The sequence below is a fragment of the Cucumis melo genome, chromosome 11, assembly GCF_025177605.1.
Source record: "Cucumis melo cultivar AY chromosome 11, USDA_Cmelo_AY_1.0, whole genome shotgun sequence".
Taxonomy (NCBI): domain Eukaryota; kingdom Viridiplantae; phylum Streptophyta; class Magnoliopsida; order Cucurbitales; family Cucurbitaceae; genus Cucumis; species Cucumis melo.
Genome location: NC_066867.1, coordinates 24,273,536 through 24,296,528, shown reverse-complemented (window position 1 = coordinate 24,296,528; position 22,993 = coordinate 24,273,536). Strand labels below are relative to the sequence as shown.

The 22,993-nt window shown below is 33.4% G+C and overlaps 2 protein-coding genes and 1 long non-coding RNA gene across 6 annotated transcripts; all 3 read left to right on the top strand.

Moving 5' to 3' along the window:
- Positions 1-67: 67 nt before the first annotated feature.
- Positions 68-1,613, top strand: LOC107991476 (uncharacterized mitochondrial protein AtMg00810-like). Its single transcript, XM_051079257.1, has 3 exons — positions 68-740; positions 1,225-1,316; positions 1,395-1,613. Exons 1-3 carry the CDS (start codon positions 68-70, stop codon positions 1,611-1,613), a joined length of 984 nt encoding a protein of 327 aa, XP_050935214.1.
- A 12,795-nt stretch (positions 1,614-14,408) lies between these two features.
- LOC107991473 (uncharacterized) lies at positions 14,409-16,053 on the top strand. The gene is made up of 2 exons (XR_001763526.2): positions 14,409-14,932; positions 15,828-16,053. It is a non-coding gene; the product is annotated as an uncharacterized LOC107991473 (long non-coding RNA).
- Positions 16,054-18,098: 2,045 nt separating this feature from the next.
- On the top strand, positions 18,099-21,130 carry LOC103496306 (DNA polymerase zeta processivity subunit). 4 transcript variants are annotated; one of them, XM_008458115.2, is made up of 6 exons: positions 18,152-18,376; positions 18,998-19,144; positions 19,244-19,324; positions 19,578-19,690; positions 20,455-20,644; positions 20,781-21,130. In XM_008458115.2, the coding sequence occupies exons 2-6, from the start codon at positions 19,111-19,113 to the stop codon at positions 20,984-20,986; spliced, it is 624 nt and encodes a 207-aa protein (XP_008456337.1). In that variant the 5' UTR covers positions 18,152-18,376; positions 18,998-19,110; the 3' UTR covers positions 20,987-21,130. The 4 variants fall into 4 exon arrangements, with proteins under 4 accessions (XP_008456338.1, XP_008456337.1, XP_008456336.1 ...); XM_008458114.2 differs by having other exon boundaries at positions 18,993-19,144; XM_008458116.3 differs by lacking the exon at positions 18,998-19,144 and having other exon boundaries at positions 18,099-18,376.
- The last annotated feature ends 1,863 nt before the right edge of the window (positions 21,131-22,993 follow it).

Below are 22,993 nucleotides of genomic sequence, written 5' to 3'. Positions count from 1 at the left end.
CTACAAGCTTAATAAAGCTCTATATGGGTTAAAGCAAGCTCCTTTAACTTGGTATGAACAACTAACAATGTATCTTGGTGAAAGAGGATATTCCAGGGGTGAGACTGATAAGACACTACTCATAAATAGAACCAGCACTGATCTCATCGTAGCTCAAATTTATGTTGATGACATCATCTTTGGTGGATTTCCTAAAACACTTGTTAATAATTTTATTAACATAATGACATCAGAATTCGAAATGAGCCTAGTAGGTGAACTGTCTTGCTTTCTGGGGTTGCAGATCAAACAGAGAAGTGAGGGAATGTTTATGTCACAAGAGAAGTATGCCAAGAACTTAGTTAAGAAGTTTGGTCTGGATCAGTCACAGTACAAAAGGACTCCAGCTGCGACTCATGCTAAAATTACCAAGGATACGGTAGGTACTGCAGTCGATCATAAATTGTACAGAAGCATGATTGGAAGCCATTTATATTTGAAAGCAAGCAGACCTGATATTGCTTATGCTGTGGAAATATGTGCTCGGTATCAGTCAGATCCATGTACCTCTCATTTAAATGCTGTTAAACGAATAATAAAATATGTTCACGGAACAACTGATTTCGGGATTCTGTACTCCTACGATACATTCTCCAAGCTGGTGGGATATTGTGATGCAGACTGGGCAGGTTCTGCTGATGATCGGAAAAGCACTTCTGGTGGATGTTTCTTTCTTGGAAATAATCTTGTTTCATGGTTCAGTAAGAAACAAAATTGTGTATCTCTATCAACAACAGAAGTGGAGTATATAACTGCAGGGAGTAGGTGTACTCAAATGATATGGATGAAAAATATGTTGAATTAATATGGGATTATCCAAGATGTTATGACCTTATATTGTGATAATATGAGTGCCATAGATATATCAAAAAATTCAGTCCAGCATAGTTGCACTAAGCACATTGATATAAGACATCACTTTATTAGAGAACTCATTGAAAATAAGGTTATTACATTACAACACATTCGCTCGAACTCACAATTGATTGACATTTTCACTAAACCCCTTGATGCAACCACGTTTGAGCATTTACGTGCATGTTTAGAAGTTTGTAAAATATAGCTTCTTAATTAGCTAAAATGATGGAGCACTTTTACACGTTCCGTAATGATGGGCTTGTCTGCACCGAAATAGGGATTAACGCCTATCTTTTAGGCTACATGATGTTCCTCTGGCCCGATTAGTGAAAAAGGTTACTGCCCCTGATGTTGTTCCTCAAAAATTTGTTGATCATGTCTTGTCTGATCACTCTCAAGAGAGTTCGTCGTCTGAGGGTGTGTTCGTCCCTACCCCTAGTCTTCGTCAAACGTCTTTTGTAGAACTATGACCATCATTTTATTCTTCTCCAATTCAGTCTCCTATTTCGGACATCGCTGCTCCGTCTGACTCACATGCTGCTCCGCATGCTGCATCTAATGTACCTGAAGGAGGAACTGAAGCTCGAAGTGAAGAAACCCCTCTTGATAATGTCGACGGTGTTGAGCCTGTTGCCCCTGGTGATCATAATGACGAAGTTCCTGTTGCTGATACTGTCGATCCAAAGTGCTCAACAAGAAACTCCATCAATTCCTAAATAACCAAAGCCGTCTAGGAAGAAAGGTCAACAACTTCGATGAAACATTACTACCAAAGTTGGTCGAAAGAAAATTCCTCTCAATATTCCATCAGTCCCAATTGATGGTATATCATTTCATCTTGAGGAAAACGTACAACGTTGGAAATTTGTTGTGCAACGGAGGATAGCAGACGAGGTAAATATTTTAGACAAACATCATTCATGTGTGAGCATTATGAATCTGATTGAGAAGGCTGGATTGTCTAAAACTATTTCGGATGTGGGCCCATTTTATCCTCAACTTATTAGAGAATTTATAGTTAATTTTCCAGCTGATTTCAATGACTCAAGTAGCCCGGATTATCAGACGGTTCATATTAGGGGTTTCAAATTTACAATTTCCCCTACTGTGATAAATGGTTTTCTGGAAAATGCTGTTTCGATTAACTTTTCTCCATCATCCCTATCAACTGATGTTTCGGCTTCTGTATTGTCTAGGGGGACATTATCCTCGTGACCTATGAATGGTATACCTACAGTTGCTCTAAGTGTTAAGTATGCCATACTGCATAAGATTGGTATTGCCAATTGGTTTCCTTCATCCCATGTCTTTAGTGTTTCTGCTGCGTTAGGCACTTTCTTGTATTGCATATACAATGATGACGGGGTAGACGTTGGTGCATTTATCTATAATAAGCTGTTAAGGCATGTTGGATCATTTGGGGTCAAGCTTCTGATTGCTCTACCAAGGTTCTTTTCTGGTTTACTGCTAAACCTAAATGCTGGTGTATTGGCCACTTTGGACGCACCTGGCTCTGATCCTAAGACATTATCACTGAGCTACAGACTCTTTCAGGGCAGTCATTTGCCTGACATAGATCATGATGTGCATGACATAGATCATGATGTGCATCCGTCTCGAGGGCCTCGAGTGTTTGATACGACGGACTGAGATGAAGCTACTGATGGGTTCTTTGTTGATAAGGAGTTGGCTTCCAGAATTCTTAATTCCCTTACAGTCGAGTCTCGTTCACTAGCAGCAGCCATTAGTCTGTTGTCTGAACGGCGTTTGGAAATCGATTCTCTTATTCATCATCTGAAGACTTTTGCTCTATCCTCAAGTCGGGGGGACCCTAGTACCGATTGATGTATTTTTTTTCTGGTTCAAAGGGGGAGTTGGTGGTGATGGTGCAGGCTGATATTGTTGCTGGTTTTGCTATTTTTGTTGTTTTTTGTTCGGTTGAAGATTGTTTATTGTGTGTGCTGTTTGTCTTTTAGTAACAAAAGTTGTTTTGTTGTTTTTTTTATGACTGAAGAAATTGAAAACATTTCGTTCGTATTTTGAGAAATGATTTCATCAGTGCTGAAGTCAGTGGTTCATGACACATTGTTATCACTCGAATTTGCGACACAGTTGAACCAGAAAAGAAATTCTTTTTAGACAAAAGGAGGAGTTTGTTGGAGTTTTTGTCTAAAAGATTTTATGGAATATCTTTGACTAAATATCTTTGATTAATGAATTAAACAATGAGATATTTAAGAGATAAAAGATTTCCCACTATTCTAGGAATCTTGTTGAGAAAAGAAGATTTATATATATATATTATATGTGTGTATAAATAGGACGTTATGTAGTTGTTACGCGTGCGACGAAGAAACAAAAAAAAAAACACAAGTTGAAGAAGATCTTTCACGTCAGGGTCGTCCCTAGAAGCTACTGGGTTCCAAAGGTACGATGATCTTATGTCTATGAGGTCGACATGTTGATCGTAGTAACAATAATTGATGAGTAACAGACGAAACAAGTGATTGGTATGATCACGAGGATGTTTAGAGGGATCTAAAGACGTTGCCAAAGATATTCACTCATGTGTTTAGGGGGAGCCTGGAGTCTGATGTCAAGACGCATGTTATTAAGTTATATTATTGAACAGAGTACCTTATGCTGTATCGATGTATATTAACTCAAGTGAATATTAATAAAGATCACTCATCAGGGCTGTACGCAGCTTCCCAGATGTAGGCAATATTAGCCGAACTGGGTTAACAAAGTTTCATGTGTTATTCTCTTCTACTGTCTCTCTAGCTATTACAACTGTTATTAGCTTTAGTATTAACTGAAGACTTAATTGATTATCTCATTGTTTTTTTAGTTTGTCATACTTATATTAAAACTTATTTGATTGTTGAATATTTAATTTATTTTCTTGTGAATTTTGTGGGCCTTACAAATTATATATATAGTGATTATACATATTTCATTAAACTCTCTCATGACAAAATTATATATTGTTAATTACTTCATAACCCAATTTTGATTTAATGCACCTAAAGTTGCATAAATTGGGTCAATACCCGTTTTTGTCTTGCACTATAGTTGCACATATTTTAAATTAATAAATTGCTTATAATCTAATAAGTATACATCAAACATCTTTGCTCTTGCATTACCAATTTGAGAGAGAAAGTTTGAAACATTGTAATGGATATTTATCTAGTATATTTTGAGAGGTTGAATAAAATATACGAACATATGTTTTTATAAAAGAAGTAATAATAATAAAAAATTCGAGCAAATAATTTAATATCATTTCCTGATGTGAATGTTGCATTTTTTAGTAATTGAGGTCAAATTTATGTTAATAGTGGAAGAAGTGATTATTTATATGATTAAATAATTTATGCATGTTGTACATTAAGAGTCTCTATGAAAATTCTTTTTGAGCCACTTGCATATTAATAAGATATTTCAATTTGTTTTGAATCTCCACGAGAGAATAAGGATAATGATATTTATGTTTGAATCTCTAAAATTCAAATGCTTGAACCAAAAAATCAAGTACAATAATATGTTTTGAATTCTTTATAGTTTTGATTAAAGATTTTGGAAAAGAAAATATTATTTTGCCAATATGAGCAAAATTTACGATTGATAAACTTTATTATCTTGTAAATGAAATAGAAATTTAGTAAATTTGGAAGGTATACAATATCATCTAGAGGTATTGATAATAAGAATAATATATGATATTCATATACTATATATAATCTCCATACGTGAAGTACATATAGAAAATTGTCTGCTTTTATTTCTAAAATTATATTACACATATTTGTATAATTGAAATATATGCAAAAATGAATGCAAAGTTCATTGATTCAAATATAATTTTATTTAACATGATGAGTCATTTTAGGTCAATAGTGAAATCAATCATTGAAAATATACAATGACATCTGTTGAAGAATTACAAGATTCTTCTATCTAATAAATTGTCAAATGTGGCTTGCCCTTAAGAGTTTAATTATCAAACTCTTACTCGCTAAAATTGAGATTGAACCTTTCCTACTTTTGAAATAGATTTATGGTTTATTGATTCTTGTTGGTGCATCCAATTGATGGTCATAGATGTACTTATTATTTTGTTTTGAAAATGCTAGCGAGTTTGCATCCCAAACATTTAATAATTGATTGGGATAAGTGATGAACATGTTATAGCTAGCTTATGTTTAGATAGCGAAACTTCTAAATCTGTATGAGATCATGTTTATTATATATGCTCTAAGCCAATGACTAATGAGCTTATGACAAGAAGTCAAATATATTTCATACGCAAAATGTGTAGTAAATGTTTAAATTAATTTTATATCAATTAATAAATATTTTGAACCTCTAATGGGTCATGTAATTACTACACAATTTGTTATTTATCATTAATGAGACAATTCTTCCAACACATTAGGGGGAGAAATTAAGAAAAACAAAGTTGGAAAAATAAACTAAATAAAATGCATAAATATTGTCTCATTTTGATCATCATGTAGATTACTTTGAAGTAGAAGTTGAAAAGATACTTTATTTGTAAAATGTTGCAAATCAAACGTCAGATGCATTTACAGAACATTTATAATTTTAAGAAAGTGACAAAGTTATGTATAATGCTTGCAAAGACACCATTTAAGATTGATATCCCAGTGTAGCAAGTTGTCACTACTATATACTTGAAACATGATAAACAAATGGTTCATAGCTAAGATAAAGATCCTCAAAGAATTAATGACTCAGTTAGGATAAGGAGACCCCGATAATCATGACAAGAAAAGGATAGAATCATATACTTAAATAAGTTGACAACTATTTTGCATACAATGTTGATCACAATATTATTTATGAAAAAAGTATTATGTAACTTAGATATATTGAACAATGTCTTGACACAAAAATGTTTGATTTACGTAAAAAGAAACAATCCAATTGAAATAAACTTATTTTTCAAATCGTGAGAATTAATAGTTTAAACATTTAGAGAATGTCAAATATATGAGATATAAGTGGGTATTTATAATAAAAACATATAAAATGCAAGACAAGTTTCATAATAATTATCACAAAGAATTGTTATTGATTAAATGAGAGACATATTCTTCTACAGTTGATACAATACCATGGGATATCGAATATCTTACTATGTATAAAAGTTTAACATACACCTTATGGATGTTGTCATTATACATTTATATGAATATCTTAATAATTATATCCCTGAAGGATTAAAAATACCAAAATACAACTCCTTCAACCAACATGAAGTTATAACATGAAGTGGATCACAAAGTGTATTGGCATCTAACACAATCAGAATCAGAATACCAAATGATCTCCGAGTGAACATATAATATTTTGTTCTTTGTAAATACCTTATAACTCATTTGGCTGTTTTCCAATGATCCATCCCCCGGTTGCTCAAATATCTGCCTAACACTCAAACTATGAAAGCAATATCTGGATGCATGAAAATTTGAGCATACATTAGGCTTCCAACAGTCGGTGCATAGGAAACCTTCTACATCTCTTTAATCATTAGTGTGGTCTTGGGACATTGACCCAAATGAAACTTATCACCTTTAATTAGCAACAAGGTATCTCCTTGTGCACAATCTTTATGTTAAATCTACTCAAATTTTTTCAATATATTTCTTTTGTGACACTCTTAAAATACCTTGGGAGTCATCTCAGAGTATTTCAATTCCTAATACAAAAGAAGCATCACTAAGATCTTTAAAGTTAAAAATCTTTTTGAGAAACCTCTTAGTATCATGCAATAAACCAATATCATTACTTACAATGAGTATGTCATCAACATATAACACCATGAAGATAGATTTACTTCCACTGAACATGTGGTATACACAATCTTCCACTATATTCACCTCCAAATCAAAAGAGGTAATTATTTCATAAAAATTGTGATACCATTAACGAGAGGCTTGTTTAAGATCATAGATGAATTTATTTAATTTGCATACCATAGACTTTGAATTATTAGATGCAAAGTTTTCTGGTTGTACCATATAAATCGTCTCAACAATGTTTTCATTGAGAAACACAGTTTTCACATCCATCTGGTGTAGCTCTAAATCAAAGTGAGCTAACAATGCCATGATTATCCTAAAATAGTCTTTTCAATGAAACCGTTGAGACAGTCTATTTATAATCAATGTCTTCCTTTTGAGTTAAATCCTTTGCGACAAGACGAGTTTTATATCTTTTGATTTTGCCTTGTGAATCCCATTTGGTTTTAGGTATCCATTTACAACCTATGGGTTTCACTTTTGATGGCACTTCAACAAGTTCCCAAACGTCATTGTCTTTCATGGATTTTATTTTTCCTTCCATAACATTTATCCACTTTGAGAGTTAGAACTTTGTAGGACTTGTTGAAAGTTGATTGGATCATATTCCATTATGCCTATATCATCTAGATGTTTTTGAAGAAACACAATATAATCACCTGAAATTGCACTTCTTTTTTCTCTAGTGAACCTCCTTAATGGCACTTCTTGAGGTTGTTAAGTTTGAACTTCAGGTTCAAATGAGTCTTCATTGTTGTCTTGTTCTATAATTGGTTTCATAATAAAGTCATGAATTGGAGCCTGAACATCATCTATGCTTATATTAGGAAGAGAAACTAATCCCTCTTTAAAGACAACTTTCTTTATCTTATCTTCCCCCCTCAAACCCAAAATTCTTAAGGGATCTAACATTTACAGTATCAAAAAGATATTGAAGTGGGATCATAAAACTTGAAACTCCGAGAATGCTCAAAGTACCCAACGAAATAACAGCTAATAGTTCTTAGGTCTAATTTTCTTTCGTTAGGCTTGTAAGGCCTAGCCTTAGCTAGACAACCTCAGATGTGAAGGTGCCTAATACTAGTTTTCTTTCCTATTCACAACTCATAAAGGATTTTAGCTACTGCTTTACTAGGTGCCCTATTGAGGATATATGCTACAGTCTTTAGTGCCTCACTCCTTAGAGGGATTCTGGTAAAGAAGAATGACTAATCATACTTCTTATTTTATTTTTAAGTGTTCTATTTCGTTTTTCTGCCACACGTTCATGCTGGGCCCAGACATAGTGTATTGTAAGACGATTCTAAATTCCTATAGGTATTTGGCAAAGGATCTTGGACGTTGTTCAAATGATCCATCATATCTATCGTAGTATTAACCACCACGATCAAACTTGACAGCTTTAATTTTCTTTCCAAATTAAAGCTCAACTTCAACTTTAAAAGACTTGAAAACGTCCACAGATTAAGTTTTCTCTTGAATCAAATAGAGGTACCAATATCTTGAATAGTTGTTTATGAATGTAATAACATATTGTTGTCCATTCCAAGAAGCTATAAGGAATGGGCCACAAATGTTTGTATGTATCGGTTTTAAGACGTCTAAACATCTATTGTCACCTAATTTATTTATGTTTGTCTATTTTTTCTTAATACATTTCACTCAAACTTCAAATTTTCTTAAATCAAGGGAATCAAGAATTCCATCTGACAAAAGTCTTCGAATTCTTTGTTTAGAGATGTGACCTAAACGCTTGTGCCACAACATATCAAAATTCTCATTTAATTTATGCTTTGTACCACATGATTTAGACAACAGGACCTTGATAGATGAAGCATAAGAATCAAACATATATAGGTTATCAATTAAACAATCGGTGCCCAATAAGCTTGAAGTTTTGAAAAAGGCTAACTTTATTATATCCAAAGAACAAGAAAAACTAAATTTGTCCAAGCTAAAAATAGATATTAAGTTCCGTCTAAGTGACTGCACAATAAAAGTCTCATTCAAATTCGAAAAATTACCAACTTTTAAAGTAATATAAAATTCCCAACAACTTCAATTGGAACTGTTTTGCTAATCACCCACATAGATGAATATTTCAGCATCATTTGGTAGTTTGCTCCACAAAGAACCCTGCATAGATATACTTATGTGAGTAGTAGCATCATAATCTACCTACTAAGTATCTATAGTACAAAAGCTATATTATAAAGGGTACGTAGGTAGCTTAAGAGAAACTTTAAGTTCAAGCCAGTAAAAGAAAAAAAATTTCAAGTTGAACTCCGTTATGACTTGATCCCTATAAGGGTACGTAACCAACTTAAAATAAATTTTAAATTTACTCTTATATAAACAAAAGCAGTGTCATGACCACATAAAGCATGGCACTAGGCAATTGATGGTGTTCATTCTCATTAAAGAATATCAACTTAAAGTTGAAGATGCCCTATTAGGGGCAATATAATAAATCAAAGAGATGTTGCACTAGGAGTAAAATACTTCAAAGTTAGATGCTTATAGGGGACATCACTCCCCTGAAGTTCAACACTCCATCTTCAAGTTTAGATCAAGTTCCTCAGAATCAAATTCTAAGACTTTGTTGATGTTTCTTCAAATTCAAGTTCAAAGATTTCATCAAGGCTCATTCAAATGCAAGACTGGAGACTTTACCAATGCTTCACCAACTTCGAGGATTGCATTGTTACTCTTCCATGTCCAAGTTCGAGGGTTACATCGATGCATCCTCATATTCAAGCTCGAAGGTTTCATTAACGCTTCCTCATATTCAAACTCGAAGGCTTCATTGATGCTTCCTTATATTCAAGCTTGAAAGCTTCATCGATGCTTCCTCATATTCAAGCTCGAAGACTTCATCGACACTTCCTCATATACAAGCTCGAAGGCTTCATCGACGCTTTCTCATATGTAAATTCAAAAGTTTCGTCTTTTTCAAGGAAAAGAAAAAACCTTCACTGTTGCTTCTTCAAGCTCAAGTTAGAAGACTTTAGGCTTTATCGATGCAGATGCGGCTCTGCCTCCTCTCCAAAATGTCGATGCAAAATACTCTACCTCATCTCAAATATGTTGTAGTCGAGAAGATTGTCATCTCCCATATGTTACAGCTGAGAAGATCTTCATCTCCAATAGATTGCAGCTGAGAAGATCGTTATCTCAAATATGTTGCAGCCAAGAAGATCTTCATCTCCAATATGTTACAGTCGAGAAGGTCGTCATCTCAAATATGTTGCGGTCGAGAGAAGGTCGTCATCTTAAATATGTTGCAGTCGAGAGAAGGTTGTCATCTCAAATATGTTGTAGCTGAGAAGGTCGTCATGAACAATATGTCGTAGCCGAGAAAGTCCTCATCTCCATTATGTTACATCGAGAGGATCATTCATCTCCAATGTGTTGGAGCTTTGAGCATGATAATGATAGTACATCTCGACCTCAAACACTTCAAATGATAACGGTGCAACTCCGAGAGGATGACGATGGTGCAGCTCTACCTTTGCCTCTCCAAGATGACAACAACGGTGCAAATTCATTTCCACCTCTCTAAAGATGATGACGATGAAACAACTCTACCTTTCCCTCTCTAAGATGACGATGATGATGCAACTCCACATCTACTCTTTCCAAGATGACAACAGTGGTGTAGCTTTGCCTCCGCGTCTCCATGATAATGACGATGGTGCAGCTCCACTTAAGCGTCTCCAAGATGACAATGATGGTGTAGCTCCGCCTTCCTCTCTCAAAGATGAAAACAACGGTGCAACTTTACCTCTGCCTATCCAAGAAGACGACGACAGTGCATCTCTGCCTCACATATCCAAGAACATGACAATGGTGCAGCTCCACCTCTGCCTCTCTAACATGACGATGATGGTGCAACTCCCCCTTTCTAAGATGACGATGATGGTGCAACTTCGGTTTCGCTTCTCCAAAGATGACGTTGACAATGCAACTCCGCCTTCGTCTCTCTAAAATGACGATGATGGTGCAACTCCACCTCTGCTTCTCCAAGATGGAAATGGTGCAATTTTGCCTTTTCAGAATGACAACAAAATAGAGCGAATGTGCCTGGTTGTTCCTACTAAAGAGGTGGATCTGACGGCAAATGCTCGAATGTCCCCTAGTAGAAGTTAGATCGCTGGTGGCGAGGTAGAACAAAGATGTCTGATCGTCCCTACTAGGCCGGTAGATCTAACGGCAAATGTCTGATCATCTCATAGTAGAAGTTGGATCGCTGACAGTGAAGCAGAACGACGATGTCTAATCATTCCTACTAGGGAGGTGGATCTGATGGAAGATGTCTGATTGTCCCCTAATAGAAGTTGGATCACGACGGCGAAGTAGAACAAAGATGCCTGATCATTTCTACAGGTCGGTGGATTTGATGACAAATGCTCGATCGTCCTTTAGTAGAAGTTGGATCGCTTACGGCAGAGTAGAACGAAGATGTCTGATCGTTCCTACTAAGAAGGTGAATCAGACGAAAAATGTCTGATTGTCCCTTGGTAGAAGTTGGATCGCTGATAATGAAGTCACCCCAACAAACGATTGCGGAAAAAAAGAAAATATCTCACATTTTTAAAACACGTTTGGAAGCAAAGAGAGGCACGACAACTCAAGTTTCTATAAGACAAAAAAATAAAAAAGGATAGAAAGTAAAAAAAAAAAAGTTAAAAAAGAAGAAAAAGAGAGAGGGAGAAGAGAATTTTTTTTTCTCTCATACCTTTGTTCATCTTGGTCAGGAAAGAATGATCCAAGTATGAGTTTATTTATAAGACTAATAAATCTAATTCCTAATAGAATTTGGAATGATTTTAAATATTTTTTTAATTAATAAAATAAAATTAGAATTCAATTATCTTATGTTATTTTATTTTGGAATAAAATCTTGAAATTCACTTTTGAGATATTTAAACCTATTTTAATATTTTAATTTTTAAATTTAAAATTCAATTATCTTATGTTATTTTATTTTGGAATAAAACCTTGAATTTCACTTTTGAGATATTTAAACATATTTTAATTTTTTTAATTTTGAAGTAAAATTAAAATTCAATTATCTTATGTTATTTTATTTTGAGATAAATTTCGAATTCCACTTTTCGAGATACTTAAACATATTTAAATATTTTAAATTTTAAATTTTAGATTTTACCACTAATTTTAAAATTAAAATTTGCGTTCAAAATCCAAGTCAAATTAACTTGCATATATGACCTTCATTTTTATCTCAAATTTAAATTGGAGCCATAAATACAACTTTATATCAAGATTGAGGTCTCCTATTTATCTCAAAATTAAAATTGGTCATTTTAAATTCTTGTGCAAGTTTAAATTTTATCTCAAAATAAATTAGGATAGGGTAGAAACCGCATCCTTATTTCAAATTAAAATTTGCTTCTGAATTTTATAAAAAAAAAAATCAAATTTAAATTTTTTATCCTCAAATTAAAGTAAGTTACGTATAAGACCTTGATCTTTTCTCAAATTAAACTTTGGTCATATTTCAATCATTATTTCAAATTTAAATCAAACTCATGTACTAAATTCATAGTTTGATTAATTTGATATGTCGAATTGAGAAAAAAAATGTCCGTATTTTGACTTCAAATTTATCTTTTTGACATTCACTCACCCATATACGTGCATAAATCTTGAAAATTATCAAATCATTTACTAAAATAATTGGATTTGACATTAATTAAAAATTGGCATGTGTCCCAAATTAAAATTGAAGACATAAATTGGTCAATTCCGATGATGCCACATGTCTTTAGTATGACCGTTTGATCAAATTAATTATTCTAGTCAAATTAAATATTATTTAATTGGGCTAAAATTCGATTAAGCCCAAAAATAAGCTTAATTTAGAACAAAGGTTAAATATGATCTCAACCCATGTGGTTGAGTCCATGGGTCTGGTCCATGGACCAACTAGGCCTAAGTCCATAAAGATCCACTAGATAACTTTATAAATAGAGGAGTTCTCTTCATTTGTGAGAGTTCGAAAATTTTTACTCGAGAAGATCTAGAGATAATTCTTCTAAGAACCAGAAGACTCCTTTAACTCCTAAAGTCGACCAATCTCAAAGATTGAAGCTTCTTTGAAGATACAAGCTTTCTTCTAAGACTCCAACTTCAAGAACATCACATGTTCTGCTTCCTCAATCAAGCGTAAGCATCCAATTGAGAGAGAATCAGAGGATTAAATTTTAGAGATCAAACCACATCATATCAAATTAACATAAATACAACATCAACACAAGTTCAACTCCACAAATCAAATTTCTTTAGAAATCTCGTGTCAATGGTGTGGTGACGTAGTTTCGACAAAGTGAACAATGGAAATGGAACCTCATATTAATACAATCATTATGGATTAGAAGCCATAAAGTTTGAGTCATGGACTCCGATTTTTCTTAACATTATGGACTTAAACATAGAAGCAATTATTTGGTTTTAGAAGCTAGTGGAACAAGATTGAAAGCTCAATTAGAAAATCTAATTGTGTTATTGTGTGGTTTTCAAAAAGAATGTTTTAGTTACTTTTGCAATCCATACAAATCTGCAGAATCATTACCTACCGCATCCTTTGAAAAATGGATGCACAACTAAAGATGTCCACGAGCAGGGCCGGGACGAGGACTCGTCTCTGCCTCCTATCCCATTCTCCATCCCTACAAATTTCTTTGCGGGAAACGAGGCAGAGATTACGTTGGGATGGAAAAATATTCCTTGCTTTTGTTTTTTTTATGTTTTGATAATATATATATATATATACACACACACACATACACAAACACACATATATGTATATGTATTTTTTTTCTTAGAGGGTGGGGTGGGGTATTGGGGCGTCCTCGACCTTGAATTGTCATTGGAGAAAAATTAATCCTCGCTCCCTCCCCCATTCCCCTTGTAATCAAAGATTCCCACCTCATTTGGGGTGGGTCCTTACAAGGCCCTGGTTCTGCGGGTTAAATGGACATCTCTATGCACAACATTGGAATATAGTGACTTAGTAAATTGTATTTAAGTAAGTGTATAAATTATATGAAATATCTAGTTTGATTTTTTCCTACTAAAGTTTTAACGAAGCATATTTCATATACGTAATGAGTATTATAAATATTATAATAGATGCCTATTATGCTTGGTGTCCAATATTATCATGTGTCACTCCCTTGCTCCACCCTTTATATTGTCATGTGTCTTAAAGATACCAACCCTTAGTAGCCATGTAATCTATTCATACTTGCCACATTACCTATAAATAGTTGCATTTGATGAGTTTTGTTAGACACGGAAATTGGTGAAATTTCCATACAAATGGGAGATAATAGAATTTTTGAAGAATTTTATATTTTCTTATTTCTTAATTTATTATTTATTTAGTTTATTTATACATTTTATTCATTTTATTTTAATATTATATTTTCCCGTTTTTTGTGTTTTGATCGTGTAACATCTCAACTTTTTTAGGTAAATTTCTCAATACTTTTATCCTAAATTTTGAAAATTTTATTTTGTTTGGTGTTATATTATTTAAGTTTGGTGAGAAAAACGAAAAGAAAAGGAAAAGGAAAATATATTGGAAAATAAAATAAAATAATAATGAAATAAAATAAAATAATATATTATTATTATTCTATTAAAAACCTAAAATTATTTTCTTTTCCTCCTCCATCCTCACGCGTGCAGCTGACAACCCCCCACTCTCAATCTTCATCTTCTTCTTCTCTCCGTGAACCACCTAGCGTCGTCGCCTCCGTCCAATCGTTTCCACCCAAGCCCAATCGTCCGTCGCCTTCTTCCCGTCACATCTATCTCTGTTAGCTAAGCTCCGCCTGCCGTTGTCACGTTCTTCGTCCATCGTCTGTAAAGCGCCAGTCGCCATTGTATTCTCGCAAATCAGTCGCTTGTCGTTGTGGTTGCCCCGTCTGCACCACCGCTCCTTCCCTGTGTGCTGTCTGACGAAGCCCAACCACCGCCGCCACGTTTTCCAAGATGTGCACCAGACTCGAGTCGACCGTCTGCCTTCTTTAACAGCGTGCGTCGAGCTGCCTCCAAAGTCAAGCCGTCCGCGAGCCTCCATTTTTTGCAACCACTTGAGCCAGTGTTTGGTTTGGAAGTTGAATTCTTGGATTCTACGACGGATTTGTTTGGAGTTTGATTCTCCATTTGCTTGGGTAAGTTGTAAATCTTGTGAATTGGGTAATTTGATTGGGCAACTTGCTTGTTTAGTATTTAGATTCCTTATGTTATGTTAGGTTGGTTCATTGGATCTTAGTTTGGTTAAAGAGTGTAGCTAAATCTAAGGTAAGAGATCTCTACTACTGGACTTGATTTAGAATTGAAACGTATTGACTGATGCGGATGTTATAATTAATGAATGCACTGAATTGACTGCTAAGTATGAGAAGAAAAGCGTTGTTAGTTTACACTTTTGGTTGAGTATAGCTGACGTAACTGTCATATGTAACTTAGATGTACTGATGGGTCGTGCTGTTAACTAAATATAGATGATGATGATATGATTGTCATGTGTAGTTTGGATATCGATGGGTTGTGCTACTGTTGGGTAGTGATATCTGAATGTTCTGTATAGTTTATGCATATTGTTGGGTTATGCTGTGGATCGGGTTCAAGTAGTGTGACTGTATTGTGTGGATTGAATAGATGTATAGTGACAGATGATACCGTTGACTGAACCTAGATTGTCTGACTGATTATACTTAGAGATTGTGTTGTTAGTTTAAGCTATATTGTGTTGTGATTGTTGTAGACTGTTTAGAACGAAATGAGGGGTAACGATTAGCTTTGTCTATGGGGTAGTGTACCTTATAGGCATGGTGTCCTACAGGATCACCACATGTTGTGTATCCTTCGGGGATCACTAGATTGATATGTGTATTCGACGGGATCACTAGACTGATATGTGTATCCTTCATGATCATGATCACTAGACTGTTATCTCCAGGGTACCCTTTAATAGAAAGCTAAATGTTATTATCCTAACAGGACCAATAGTGGGTTTTTTACTGAGTATATTTTATACTCACCCTTTATGTTTAACCTTTTCAGGTAAAGGTAATGTACGAGGTAGATTGATGAAGGGCAAGAAGGTTGTGTGAAAGTCATATAGAAATGTCTAGTTTTAATCCTTCCACTCAATGTCTTTGTTGTTTTTGTTCCGAATTTAAGTTTTGGTTAGAATATTCGTCTGTTTGTTTTGTTTAAAATTCTGTAGACTATGTTTTGCAACTTTTGAAATTGATTTGAAATAGGGCCCAAAGGCGATTTTATTACATATTGAAGTTTTAATGAATTTTGAATAGAGTCTTTATTGAGTTTTTATGTTGGATCTAGTGTCTTAGAAGTAAGTACAGCTTAGACTGAAAAGTTGGATTGTTACAGATCGTGCCTCATTTTTACAACAAAAATTACTTAATAATAAAAATTACTTCATGGATTTTTTTGAAGTTCCTACATACTCAAACTTAGAGATATATTTTCAATGCTTAAGAAGATGTATTGTTCTTAAGATTAAGACAAAAAAGTACATAAAAAATACATATTTTTCAAAACTTGAAAACTGAAAAAGCCAATGTTTCTTTATTAGATTTAAGAGAAATTATACAAATCACTCTTGAGATATAGGATTTGTTACAATTACTCTTCTAAACTTTTAGTTTGTTCAATCACCCCAAGTTTCATGGTTTGTTAGAATTACGTGCAATGTAATTGGGACGACAAGAAGAATTGCAAAATATGAGGTTTACTTTGGATAAATGACAATTTTATTTTTAAATTGTCAAAATAGCAAAACAATTAATTTTTACATAATAAATGAGACAACTATGCCTTAAATGCCCCCACCTAATTGACAATATAGATTCCTAAATACAATAATAAGAAAAACCACAAATACCCCATAATTAATACATACTATGCACTCCCTTCAATCTTCTAAGTTTCCCCCAAAAAAAGAAATCATCTTCTCTAAAACATCATATCTTCGACATGGAACCATTCTACTTCTCCAAGAGAACCCTAATTTTTCCTTCCCTTTTTCTTCTTAAAATACTATCGCTTTCTCTTCCATTTTTTAAACGCTTTCCACCGTCGCTCCAGATACGCGCAGCCTTCCTTTTTTAATCGTTTTGCACCACCGATTGCTTTTCACCGGAACTTTTAAAATCGCTCCTCACTTAATCGCTTTACACCACCAATTGCTTTTCATCAGAACCATTCTCAAATCTCTTTCCACCGATCTTCAACCTTCTAATCGTTTGTACCATTGTGTTCATTCTTCAACCTTTCGTTGGATTTCTGCGGTTAAAATTTCGAAAATAATATCCTTTGCTACATTCTTCGTTCAAATTTACGTTACTGCAGCCATGAGCGTTCCGGTTGATTGTCAATAAGGTCTTCCGATGAATCTTTTAATTTTGTTTCCCTTAATTTCACATTTTTTTCCTAGATAATTAATATTTGCATTGTATTTGGCATGATTTTAGGGAGGTTGAGATTTGAATCTAAACTTAACTATTTGCATTATATTTGCTATAATTTTAGGGAGTGATTGGTATTTAAGTGAGCTCTAAAATTTGAATCTTTTAAATGATTTTTCGTTACTTTTTTAATGTTTTTGTTAATAATTAATTATTGCATTATCTTTGTCATTATTTTAGGACGTATTCACCTTCGAATATAATTCCAAAATTTCAAAAATGAAGATTTGAATATCTTTTTCGTTAATTTCTTATTTTTTTTTATGATAATAAATAATTATTGCATTATATAGTTTTGAATGTAAAATAGTTTGAATCTATAATTATTGCATTAAAAAATTAAATATTTGAAGTTATTTTTCATTAATTTGAAAATAAGAAACGAAATAATTAGGGGATATTGAAACCAATTGCATATGTATATGGATCTCTCAAAGAATATAATAATTTTTTGATTTAGTTAATAATTATGATAAGTAGGTGTGTTTACAAATACACTGTAATCGATATGTGATATTTTATTTGATTTTTCGATCTCATGAAATACATCTATTTGCATCTAGATAGTTCTCATACGTGAAGGGTAATTTTGGTCCAAAAAAATGGAAAATATGTAAGGTAGTTAGTTTTGCTATAAATAAAAAAAATAATAATAATAACAGTTTGCTATTTTTCTATTTTCTATTCTTATATTTGTCATTTACACGATTCCCCACTAAATCTAATTTCAATTTTTATAAAAAATTAAAAATAAATATAAAACTTCCAAACAAGAGTAAATGAAAAAAATAAATAATAATAAAGAAACAAATTGAAGGTTGGATACAATAATTAGAAAAAAAAAATCAAAATAAAAGTTTAAGATAATGTTATCTTAATTGCTTTTCTTTAACATAAAATTTTGAAACAAACGGAAAGCAATTCAGTTTGATTACCTTTTTTCATTTCCGAACCGATCATGAAAAAATCGAATGTAATCGGAACTCAACTTCGACACTGAAAATGCCGCAGCATTTTTACAGATTATGAAGCAAGCGGGATGAATCGATCCCTTTGCTAACCCAAGTTTCTAGTTCTAGGTATCAGAGCAGAAGCTTAAAGGACTACGACCCATGTTTTGTAAGTTTCAACTCTTTGTATCCTTTCTTCCCCACCCTAAATTAATCAAGAAATGATCAGAAAGGAAAAGAAATAATTAAGTTTCCTTCCCTCCCATCTAATTTTGCGTTAAATTTCTCTTTCATTGATGATACTTGCTGGGATTTTGTTGGGTCATTCTTGTTTTTTTGGATTTGTATTTGATTCCTTTGTCTGTTTCCTAAAATGGGGAAAAATGATTTAGCTTCCAGGACGTGTCTGGTTTAATCTAAATGGGCGATAAATGGAAGATGCAACGAACGAACTTAGAAGCATTAGTATGATGATAAACAGTTGAGAAAGTCTATGAATTATGTTCTCTTAATATTTGCTTTCTTTCACGATGATTGTCTACGTGAGTTGAGCTACAATAAACCTGTTGATAGCTACAGAAAATGGAAAGATGTTGTGCATCTCTTATTAAAATCTTGAATACTGATGCTTATATTTAGGCAAAGTCTAGAAATCAGAACTGAACTTTAATAAGCTAAAGTAATTAGAGTACTAGAACAGTTTAGTGACTTAACATCCAAAACGCAATATCATATTTGATATTCATGCAACTTAATTGAAGTCAACGATTGGCTTTGTTATGTAGAGAAGTCAAATGGAGTGTGCTTGAGAAATGAGATCGTTTATGCAATTGGCTTAGATGTTTATGTTGAGAATTTGAACGTCTAGCTTAAAGGCCATATCGCTTGCTTCTTATCTAGCCAATGGACTCGAGAGACATTAAAGTACCACCTCAAGGTTTTCCATTGTATCCTTATTTTTTCCAGCCCACAGTATCTTCAGTTTTTTGGTGATATGGGTAAATTAGTTCTGTCATTGAACTAATTATTTGTGCAGGTGAGATTATTCAGATTCTAGGTGATTTTTTGGAGGTGGCCATTACATCAATTGTCTTCCTCAAAGGCATTTACCCTTCTGGTGCTATTCTTTCTTTAATCTATTTGCCTAAGATCCTATTATCTGCTTTTTTTTTCTGGGAAATGATGGTGATTGCATGTTTTTTCATTGTATTTGTACCAAATAATTAATAAAAGATGCTTTTTAGTTAGTCTTCACCCCCTCCCAACCGCAGGGAATAAGATATCAGCAGTCAATTTCAATGATCAATGAATTAAATAAAAGAAGGAAAAGATAGGAATTGTGACTAATTATTGGTGGGGTTTATGTGAAGGTGCTTTTGAAAGAAGGAGGTACATGAATGCGGTTGTGCAGAAAGCTCGAAATCCTGAGCTGCAGGATTACATCCACTCAACTGTTTCAGGGCTACTACCTTTCATCCAAAAGGTTGACCATTCACTTGTATTCTTGTCCTCTATCTGCTAAAGATGGTCCTAAATTTCTTATCTACCCATGTGCCATATAGAATTGAAAGTTGAAACCATGTCCTTTTGTCAAGGGCACTCTTGAACAGTGGACCATTTCTTTAACATGGCTACTTCTTGCTTGGTTTTAGGAAAAGTGAGTATTGTTACTGATTTGATCCAGTGATGGAACCTATTGGGTTCTGTGGTTGTAAATATTAGATGCAAAAATTCAATTTTGGGGTGCTAGACTAGATGTTAAGGCTATAAGCCTTGAGTGGGTTGATTTCATACTAGTATTGTCATGGTACAAGACCAGCTGTGTTTGCACATGCAACTCCATTCAATGAATCTTGAACCGAGAGAAGTCCATTGAAAACATAAACTAGGTTTCTATGCGACGCGATTATGATATGGCATATCCAACTTGATTGATCTCAGAGAAGTAGTAGACCTTTTAGTGATTATAGAACTTATATTAATTAACTTCCTCTTCCTTGTTGCATATCCTGGTTGTTGGATTTCAGCCTTAATTGAGAGTTTGAGCTCAAAATATATGAAGCCACGGTAATGATCAATCTTCTGTTTTTGTTTTCTTGTTAGGCAGAGTTTTTTACTACATCTACCACTGAAACATGCAACTATGTAACTTCATAAACCAAAAGAAAACTAAAGAAATAACAATAAATGTCAAATAATTCTGTATCCTATTTACTTAGTCTGAACAGGAGTTTCCTCTACAACTAGGGACTGGTGGAGAGGGTGGCGGTTATATTTTTCAACAGTGATAACGTCCAACTGGAGAGATTTGTTTTCAAGCTCACAGTGAACCAGTCTTATGAATCAAAAGTTGAAAATTCCGACCTGGAGTTTGCCTTGCGAGCATTCTTGATCAAGCTCTCTGTCTCAGAACCTCTAACCAAGGTTCTTCCTCCTGGTGAGAGCTTGGTTCACTAATAATCTTACTAGCTGTTCTCATACTACAATCCTTAGAAATCTCCATTTGTTCCATTTTGAATAATTCTTTCATACAAAATTGAAAGAACTTTTATAATTTTACCTTCTTATAACAGATTGCAAATGGGAAATAACTGCCTACTTCCAAACACTCCCAAGTTCCAGTACAAGTAAGAATGCAGAATCATGGATCCCAACAGATACCAAACAATGGCAACAACCACCAGTAATCACCCCCATCAAGTCCATGACCAGCCGGCCTCTGAATTTGCAGTTGTATCTAGAACACCCTAGCTTATCTGAGCCAAATCATTATGAATAAACATGCATTACTGTGAAATTATTTTGCCTAGATTGTTCAAATGAAAAGTTTCTTTGAGCTTGTATGTTAGATCTTCTGAAGGCTCTCCCATAGTGTATAATATAAAACTCAATACAAGAAAATTTATTCCTTTGAAAGCCTGAAGAGAGATGTCAAGTTCAATCTTGCAGCTAAAATGATTCTTTCTTTTTCAGTCTCTGATACTATTGAGTGATATTGTATTGAAACCAAATCTTTATATCTTATGTAACATGAGGTGAAGTTTTTTGTCCAGGTCAGAGATGGGAATATGTATGGAAAATTTGAAGACATGTGTCAGAAGAAGCCAGAAGGGCATCATCATGTATGAATGGTTGATAAGGTTGGGTCCATTATTAACTCAGAAGTTGGAGATAGATCTGAAAGCAGAAAAAAGGAAAAAGGAGTTTTTGTTTGGTAGGTTAATGAGAGACATCATAAGTTGGGGTTTGAGGGGTGGATCCCAGGTTGTCAGGCCTGCCACTGTTTCTGTCTTCATTCATGATGGCAATGACAGAACTTCCCACTCTTTTTTTCTTAGCTGAGATGTAATGAGTGAAAATCAGAGATGAATATGAATTCTCTCTTACTTTTCAGACCATCAACTAGATGCTGATATATATATATATATATATATATATATATATATATATATATATATATATATATATATTATGTGAATTAGTTCTTCTTTTCTTTATGCTAATTGCTACCTACCCCCTTCAACCTTTTCACTGCTAAAATGGCATGGTAAATTCCTATCAGACCTCAGTTCTTTTTTACTTTCAAAAGTACTCTTTACAATTTGACTGATACTTTTGCTCTTTTTAACGCACCAATTTCCTTCTCTGTCCCTTAATCCTTTGCATCTTAAAAATTTGATTTTGGCTATAAGGTAGCAAATCAGCCTCACCGTTACAAATAATTGTCATACACGACAAGACGCTCTTTTTTTCTTTAAGTCTAAAGTTTTAATTGATAAAATTATTAGTTTAAAGTTTGAAGCTATAGATTGGCTTTTCCTTCTTTGTGACGTGTCACTAATAAGTTGGGAGGGATTGAGACACTTAAATAGTTATTAGAATCAATGTTTTTTTAGTTTATGTTTAAGATGTTTACTATTTTAGTATGAGTAAAAAAATAGTAAATACTATATAATGAAAAGAAATTTGAAATAATAATGTTGTAATTAATTAGTAGATTACAATAGTTGGAAACTCCAATCTACTTGAAATTGAGGCCTAAATATCCTTGTAACGTCTTTTATTTGGTTTGATTGTTCATGTGCCTATTTATTAAATTTTGATATTGTATTTAATAGAAATAATAGAGCATCATGTATATATATTATAGGGAAAGTGGAATAAATAGTGAGAAATGAGAAAGTAGGAAAAGGGGAAATAAATGGGAATTGAATAGAGAAAGATAGTTTGTCAAAGGATGAAAGAGTGAATTGTGTTTTCATTGACTAATAATATATAGAATAGAGAAATGCAAGTGGGTTGTGAAATTCAAATTACAAATAATGTGAGTTCATAGGCATAATGGGACCAATCTTCTCATCCAAATGATGACCCAATTGTCCACAATCAATTAAAATGCATTTGTATATTGATTGATTATACCAAACTTTGTTTCTCCATTCACTTCCTTTTAATTTAATTCCAAAGTGTGAGAAATCTTGCAATTTTCTTCTTCAAGTCACTTTCAACTTTCACACGTTTCCATCCACTCTTACAAAATGAAAATAGTCATCCCAACAAGAGAAAAAAAAAAAAAAATGAAACATCGCTTTTATTTCAATTGGACCATTTTATCCAAATGTAAGTTTTAATATCTCGAGATTCAATATGTGAATAATTTAACTAAATGTTACACGCTTGTCTTCAATGTTGAAATAACAAAACATCATGGCTTGGATTCTAATTTCCACCCTTACCCAATGAATCATAATGACCTTTTTTTTTTTTTTTTTTTTTTTTGTGGATT

Coding starts and splice junctions, on each gene's coding strand:
- LOC107991476 (XM_051079257.1), top strand. CDS start 68: ATGTATCTTGGTGAAAGAGGATATTCCAGGGGTGAGACTGATAAGACA. Junction 741..1,224: donor TAATCTTGTTTCATGGTTCA/GTAAGAAACAAA, acceptor TGGCCCGATTAG/TGAAAAAGGTTACTGCCCCT. Junction 1,317..1,394: donor AGAGTTCGTCGTCTGAGGGT/GTGTTCGTCCCT, acceptor TCTCCAATTCAG/TCTCCTATTTCGGACATCGC.
- LOC103496306 (XM_008458115.2), top strand. CDS start 19,111: ATGGACTCGAGAGACATTAAAGTACCACCTCAAG. Junction 19,325..19,577: donor CAAAGGCATTTACCCTTCTG/GTGCTATTCTTT, acceptor GTTTATGTGAAG/GTGCTTTTGAAAGAAGGAGG. Junction 19,691..20,454: donor TACTACCTTTCATCCAAAAG/GTTGACCATTCA, acceptor CTCTACAACTAG/GGACTGGTGGAGAGGGTGGC.